The sequence below is a fragment of the Suricata suricatta genome, chromosome 4, assembly GCF_006229205.1.
Source record: "Suricata suricatta isolate VVHF042 chromosome 4, meerkat_22Aug2017_6uvM2_HiC, whole genome shotgun sequence".
NCBI lineage: Eukaryota > Metazoa > Chordata > Mammalia > Carnivora > Herpestidae > Suricata > Suricata suricatta.
This window is the reverse complement of record NC_043703.1, coordinates 28,833,077-28,841,116: the sequence shown is the minus strand read 5'-3', so window position 1 is coordinate 28,841,116 and position 8,040 is coordinate 28,833,077. Positions and strand designations below refer to the sequence as shown.

Sequence of the window (8,040 nt, the reverse complement as noted above, 5' to 3'; positions counted from 1 at the left end):
ACACCTTATCACACTTATTTCTGTAGCAGGTGCTTGTTGGATCATGGGGGCAACATCGAAGGTTTTGCAGCACAGGCGTGTTAGCAAGGAAGTTCAGAAAGCCCTAGAGGTGGGCAGGAGGGCATGGCAGTGGGGAAGGGTCCTGTGGGGTGACCCGGAGTGCCTTCTAGATCCTGTGTGCCGTGGAAAGCCACTGCAGTACTGCTTTGGTCCCTGTGTTTAGAGTGGGCGCACCAGGGACAGTGCGGGGGTACAGGTTGGTTGAGGGGTAGATGGCCTTCATCTGGAGCGAGGTGACGAGCATCGTGGTTAAGGAAGTTGCAGTAGGACTTCAGCGAGCATGCATGGAGTGTCCTGGGAGCCCATCCAACTGACGGCATTTGGGAATGAAAATCTTCAGGGTGTCCTGGTGTTTGGGCCCCACTCTGCTGTTCTAGGGCTTCAGGTAGATCAGGAAGATACGTAGGCCATGCCTCATCCAAGTGTGAGAAGCCCTCTTCTTAGCAGGTGGAACTTTGCAGTGGCGTGTAAGCACACAGAACTTTATTTCCCATTTTCTTCTTTAGCAACGTTGTCTTACTCCTTTCTTAGGGTCACTTCAGTCGTCACTGAGCCTCTCAAATAACATCCTCCTATGAAAAATCCATTCAGTTTAGTTGACTGAAAAAGATAAAATTGCCCTAGTAGGTTCTTTTGGTTTACCCTCTATAGAAATGCTTCCTGAGGCACCTGGCTGGCTCGGTTGGCAAGGCATGTGACTATTGATCTTGGGATTGCGAGTTCAAGCCCCACGCTGGGAAGTAGAATTTTACTCACAAAAAATTAACAATAAAAAATAAAAATGCTTCTTCTTACAATTCCTCCAATTCTTCGGCTCCATAGTGAAGAATAAGTAGGATGTGCTGGCTTCCTCTCCTTTCTCCTGTCTTCCTCCACCAAAGCCTCGGGTCCTGGTCTGAAGCTGTTGTTTTGTTAGCTTCCCCACGATAATTCTCCTCCCTCTTCTTAAAAGCCTCTGAGCCAAAGGACAATGTAGAGCATTCTTTCTTGCAATAGATGCTAATTGTGTTCTTAGTTGGGATCTTGCTGTCATCGCCACAATCACTGTGCCATTGTGCCGGGAGGCTGGGTCACAGTCCTTATTGTGCAGAGTAATGAATGCTGTTTACTTGGGATGCGTCGCCGCCTGCATCTGTGGGTGAGAGCGCGCAGTGACTGTGATTTGCCTGGCAAGTGATCAGACATCCTCTGTTAAGCAAGTTAGCAGTCACAAAGAGCTATTGATCTTTTTTTTTTAATATAGAATTTTGATGAGAAACTTTGGGTCCTAGAGATTGAAGGTGTGAGAGCGACTACCTCATGTGTGTTGCAGATTAAGTCCTTGTTTTGCAGTGTATTTGGGGGTCGAGTTTCTGTGTCTAGAAGTTAACGGGATGGGGAATGGCAGCCCCGTGGGTCTCCGCTCGGGCAGAGCTTGGGAAGAGCTCAGACTTAATTACAGGCTGGGTCGGTGAGGTGACTGCTGTCACTCAGGAGCGACGCTGCAGGGTCCCCTTCGGGACACTGGTGAATTCTGGAAAGTGTGATCCTTGTGAATGCCGCGTCTTTGTCCCTTTCCTCTACAGGAGGAAGAGCTGTTTTGCATGAATTGTTGGGATGGGATGGAACTTACCTGGACAACTCTTGCTGAGATAAGAGGAATCATTTTGCTCTTTGAAATAACCTTGGTAATTTTTGCAAGGATCTTCAGAATTCCCATTTTGAAGTAGATTATTCTCTCGACTGCCCACGTCCCCTCGTGTCTGTCCCTTCAGCCGCCCTGCCCAGTTTGAAGCCCTCCTCAGCTCATTAGTGGTGCTCACTAGGAGTGGTCTGGGGCTGCGTGTCAGGGCACTCCTTTCCATACTTGCCGTTTCAGGTTTGGCCAGGTTTCCGGCACATACAGTCCAACTTCCTGCTTTATGTGAAGTTTGACCTCCTCTCTGTTATCTGTCCCCTCCTGTCTTGTTTATCAGTCCATGTCTAAGTGATGGCTTTCTGGAAGAATGGATTTTTGGGGTTCCTGGGTGGCTCAGTCTGTAAAATGTCAGACTTCGGCTCAGGCCATTATTTTGTGGTTTGTGAGTTCGAACCCCGTGTCAGGCTCTCTGCTGACAGCTCGGAGCCTGGAACCTGCTTCGGATTCTCTGTCTTCTCTCTCTCTCTGACCCTCCCCCACTCACGTTGTGTCTCTTTGTCTTTCTGTCTGTCTCTCTCTTGATCTTAAAAATAAATAAACATTAATTATTTTTTAAAAAAGAGTAAATTTTGCCTAGCACAGTAATCTGTATCCCTTGAGGGAAGAGTATGTGGGGTTCCTGTGACTAACTCAAGTTTTTACAGTTCTGAGGTCTTTTGCATGATCCCAAGAGCTAGGAAGTAGCAGGGGTTGGCACTTTGGGTGGAGGGAAATACCTTAATTCTGTCAGGTGAAGTAATGTAAGAAGGATTAGATCATTTGCCCATTGCAGGTAAAATTCCTTGTTGTTCCTTACTTTAAAGTACTAAGGTAATAGTATGTGTAATCCTACCTTTAAATGTTACACAAGTAATACATGTTCAGTACACAAGATTTGGAAAATATTTTTTATTTAAAAAATCCCAACAATTCACATGTTGCTCTCTTACACCTACCATCAAAAATAGCTGTCATTAAATTTTGTATCCTTCTGTGATTTGGTGTTGCTTTTCCATAAACCTTGCTGTGGACTCAGGGCCATTCAGAAATGCAATAGTCCCTTTAAGTTTGTCCTGTAAGCCAAGAATAGGTTTCCTTAAATATTTTTTGATCAATATTTTCTGATATTAAATGGGTTGAAAATTAACCTTAGGAAAAAATACGGGACTGTGTATAGTTAATAGTAACATTCCTTCCCCACAATTTCTAAGCTTGAGCTTTTTTGGACACTGAACGTTTGTATTATTATAAAACACTTAAAACCTTGTGCAGATATAGGAAACGGAAAACATTTCTAATGTAGAAATTCAAAACAAGTTTTCATTATTACACAGGCGTGTTGGCTTTAATCAGCTGAATACTAATTCTTAAATGAACGTATCAGCAGGGCCCTAATTCACAAATTACGTATTTTCACTTTCGACAAATGGAAGTCATTTAAGATATCCTTATGAAAAGTTGCTTTGTCTTTTCATTTTTTTTAACGTCTTCCCTTTCTCCTCCTGACGAATCAGCATGTGCTTCCGGAAAGCTAACTGCTGCTGTTATTTTCTGCTTCTGTGACAGCTAGCCGATGGCGGAGTCTCTTCTCTTCAAATGTCTCCCTGGCTCTTCCTTATAGTCCTGTCGCCAGACTCAGCCCTTATAGCAATGGCATTAATACTCCCAGCTTCTCTAAAACCTCAAATAAAGCAATACTAACACCTGAAAGAACAGGTAATATTTCAACTTCTTGACCAGCTCTTGCTTTGTCATTCAGTCACCAGAACAACTTAACTGACCTCCCTTCGTGAAAAGTGGAGGGCAGTCTTGAAATGGAGAGCGTGCGCTGCCCGCTTACTTGGGGTAGAGAGAAGGCCAGCCTTAATGTGTGCTTGAGCACCAGGAATGTGCTCTCACGTGTGTGTAACAGGTGGTGTTCCTGTCAGCAAACCTGGACGTGTATAGTTAGGTTTCCAACTGCCTAGCGTGCTTTTAAAATTAAATGTGGAACACAATTCAAGTGTTTTTATTATGACTCAGGAATATACGCCTTATGTGTCCTAGTTTTTAAAATGTTATTTTTTTCTGGCAGCTTTTTATTAAGCCAGGGCTCCGTAGGGGGAAAAAAAAAAAGCCATAGTAGCTTTTTATGAGATGACATTCTCGCCATTTCTTTATTTGTCTCAGCATTGGTGTGATTCCATTCCTACAGTTTTTCTCCCTTCGGGTCCTTTCTTCCTTCTTTCTTTTACCCAAGCCATTGCTTTTTTACCTTTGTGGGTGGCCGCCCATCTCCTGAGAGTACTGGACCCTCCATTACTAAGGTTTTATATATGCTTCCGAGGGTATATGGGAGCCTTTTACGTGTGATGTCCATATTCATTCATAGCACTGTTTACACCTGTTTGAAAAACGGACCAGATTATAGTTTCATCTTCAAATTTATAATCAGTTACTACTAGAGACAAGCATATCTGATTATTAATCAAAAGTGAACATGGAACTAAGTATTCTTATATAATGTTTTTAGATATATACTTACCCAATGGGATATAGATTTCAACACTGGTGATATATATATATATATGTATATTTTTTAATGTGGTAAAAACCATAATTCAGTCTTCCCTCTTAATGTTTTGTGGGGTTTTTTTGGGTATAGTACAGAGTGATTTTTTTTTAAATTGTGAAAATTGGAATTGAAAACATATATGTGAATCATGAACACGTGAAGGATGTGCATATTGTCTCACCATTAAATGATGACATGTCGGTCACTCTTTGGTGGCATTATGAAAATAGGAAAAAACTGCTGACTTGATACAGGAATTGTAAAGAATTATGTCCATGTCAGTTCTTCAGACCAAACAATACACCCGTTTCCTCTGCTTTTCAGGCTACGCCTCCCGGGGCTCCCCTCTCAGTCCCCAGTCATCCATAGACAGTGAGCTGAGCACGTCAGAACTGGAAGATGACTCTATCTCCATGGGATATAAGTTGCAGGATCTCACTGATGTCCAGATCATGGCTCGTCTCCAAGAGGAAAGTAGGTTCTTTTTAAAGTAGGAAACTTCTTAAACTAGAGGCTTCTACCTGAAATGTGAGGGGTAGGGAGGCTTAGGCGGATCTCCCCGGGTACTGGGTAAACATTAGATTCTTCTTCTCATGCCTACCCTGCCTTGTAGATGGGCCCGCTCGTGCCTCTCAGGCTCTCATGGGCATCGTGAGGGGTCAGGACATACACACTCTGGTCATAATGCATGAATATAAAGACATTCCTGGTACAGTTACTGTTTCTTAAACAAACCAAATTGCCATTTCCATAGACCCCAGCAAGTTGCAGTCTTGGGCAAGTGTCCTAGAGGCCTGGAGATTTGTTTTGACACAAAAACTTACACATGAATGTTCATAGCAGCTTTATTTGTAACAGCCCCAAACTGGAATGAACTCAGAAGTCCTTCAAGAGGTGCCCCCAAACCAGGGGGCACTGCTCAGCAGTAAGAGGCAGCATCTTGGGTGAATCTCCCAGGAATTCTGCCGAGTGAAAAAAGATGATCCCAAGAGATTTCATTCTGTTCAGTTCCACTTATATAACATTTTCGAGTGAGACCATTCTATGGATGGAGGACAGAGTGGTGACTGATGAGGGTCAGAGATGGGGGTGGGGTCTCAGGAAGGAGGGGCGTGGTTGAAAAAGGGCAACAGAGGGATTTGTGTGTTCTTGGAGTTTGGGAATTGTTTAGTGTCTTGACACTGGTGGTGCATATTTGATCGTACAGGTGGTAAAACTGTATAGAACTTAATACTTCCATATACGTGAGTAAAACTGAAAGTATCAAAACAGGTTGGGTTTGTGTCACAATATCCTGGTTGCCATTTTATAATTTTGCAAAATGCTACCATTGGGGGACATCGGGTAAAGTGCACAAGGGTCCCTCAGTATTCTTTCTTAGAATTTATGAATTCTTTATGAACTATAGTTCATCTTAAAATCAGTTCAACTAAAATGCATTGATAAACTCAGAATAAATAATCATGGAAGAGAAGATCATTGGCGATGGGAGAGTTTATCATTGGTTCTGCAGAAACATTAAGAAATAATCTAGGAGTGAACTACCACAAGGGTATTAAAGGCACAGTAAGATGTAGATCACAGAACTGGCTAGAATTGGTTTGGAGTTTTATCCTTTCAGGTCAACATAAGTAGAAACAGCCAAGTATCATTTATCAAGCACAACAACTTTCTGCTTTTGTAATTAGTCAGGGCTACTGTGAGAAACATGGGATTCCTATGGAGAATTTAATGGGATCCATTCAGATGGGGAAAGTGATTGTTTTATGTTACCATTTAGGAATAGTAAAATAACAGTAACGCTTTCTGAAAATATGTGACTAGACAATGTCAGTTTCAGAAGCTAGTCAGGGAGAGACTACCTTATTATTATTATTTTTTAATGCTTATTTTTGAGAGAGACAGAATGTGAATGGGGGGGAGCAGAGAGAGAGAGGGAGACATAGAATCTGAAGCAGGCTCAGAGCCTGACGCGGGCTGGAACTCACAAGCTGAGATATCATGACCTGAGCCGAAGTTGGATGCTCAACCAACTGAGCCACTCAGGTGCCCCAGGGAGAGACTGCTTTAAAAAATTATGGTATTGGTGATGAGAGGAGAGGAATAACTAGAAACTTCCAGTTTGACTATTTTTAGGTGGTTTTCATTTAGGATAACCCAAAACTATTGAAGTATTGAGTGTCTGTGTGCTTTGAAAAAGATACTATTAGTAACAAATAGAACAGAGAGGTGACCTTGTTAGAAAATATTTGTACCCCAGGGTTTGAACTTTGCTTTGACTTTGAAAGCTGGGGTGGGGAGCAGGAGTCCCCCCTCCCCGGGCAGATTGGATTGTAGTTGTCTAACTTATACTATTCATAATGATGATGAGTAGCTTTTCCTAAGTATCTTTCCAGATTTCATAAGGAATCATTTGGGGAAATTGACAGACACTGATTGATGAACTGTAGCAGTGTATTTCTTCTTAATTTGAATTGGGGCAATTTTTTTTTTTTTTTTGCAGAACAGGATAGTTTAATCTTCGACATCTGATTGGTAGGTTAATGTATCTGTTTTCTTGGGACCTAACAAACTATGAAGAAGATAATGAGTCTTCATTTGAATTATTTGGCACAAATTTTCTTCTGATACTTAATTGCAACTTAATTTTTGCTTGACTGAAATGTCTCATCAGGTAATACTATTTCTTGTTTGTCACAGGTCTCAGGCAAGATTACGCATCCACTTCAGCATCTGTGTCCAGACATAGTTCCAGTGTGTCATTGAGTTCAGGAAAAAAAGGGACCTGTAGTGATCAGGAATACGATCGATTCAGTCTGGAGGACGAGGAGGAATTTGATCATCTGCCACCACCTCAGCCTCGTCTTCCACGGTGTTCACCTTTCCAAAGAGGAATTCCCCACTCACAGACTTTCTCCAGCATCCGGGAGTGTAGGAGGAGCCCCAGTTCCCAGTATCTCCCTTCGAATAATTACCAGCAGCAACAGTATTATTCACCTCAAGCCCATACTCCAGATCAGCAACCAAATAGGACCAATGGAGGTAGGTTACTATGTGTCCTTCGGTATTTAATGTGCTTTGAGCTTTCATATATGGCCAAGAAATGGTTTTAAGGCCAATATAAATAATTGGTAAATGTTTCCCAGACTTATTAAGTATGTGTTAAGGAACATACCAGTTTGGTCTGAGTTTAAATCTAAAATTGACCAGTTTCTGGTGATGTGTCCCAGAACGGCAGATTTATAGCTTCAGGAAAACCACCACGATGTGGCCAGCACAGAACGAGTCGAGCATGCGGGGCACCTTTACGTGGGTGCTGGCTCAGGGGCAGGACGGCAGGTGGAGCTCCGTGGAGCCCGGCACACGGAGCTGTGTTTCGTCTCCCACCACCTCCGTCTCGCGCTGCCTGCCCCCGGCGTGCGGGGACGAGTGGGGAGCAAGGAGGGTGATGCTTGCGCACGTCCAGATTTAGAGCAAGTCTGGCTGTGTCTTTCCCTCTGACATCTGGAAGTAAGGTCTGTGTACCAGGAGGGATACGGAGGCTGACACTTGGCATGGTAACAGGAAGTTGATCTGCCCCAGTGTCGTTGTCAACGTGGTGGGTCAGAGTACGTGTCATTCTCTTGTGTATTTTATGCTTTCTCCGTCTCCACCGTTAGTCTTTCTTCCCCAGTCCAGGAGGTACGGTATGATATGGAGAAATAAACCATATTTGTAGTTACAGCTCTTAATTCTTATATAGCACCATTTCTCTACGCTGGGCCCAGAA

The 8,040-nt window shown here is 43.0% G+C and overlaps 1 protein-coding gene across 3 annotated transcripts in view; it reads left to right on the top strand.

Annotated features, from left to right (window-relative positions):
- SLAIN1 (SLAIN motif family member 1) overlaps positions 1 to 8,040 on the top strand; it is a 55,993-nt gene that overhangs the window by 33,950 nt on the left and 14,003 nt on the right. For 2 of the 3 annotated variants that reach the window (XM_029936567.1, XM_029936569.1), the window contains exons 3-5: positions 3,284 to 3,433; positions 4,596 to 4,745; positions 6,972 to 7,313. In XM_029936567.1, the coding sequence (XP_029792427.1) occupies positions 3,284 to 3,433; positions 4,596 to 4,745; positions 6,972 to 7,313 (642 nt within the window). The remainder of the gene's footprint in view (positions 1 to 3,283; positions 3,434 to 4,595; positions 4,746 to 6,971; positions 7,314 to 8,040) is intronic. The other variant, XM_029936568.1, reaches the window with a different exon arrangement.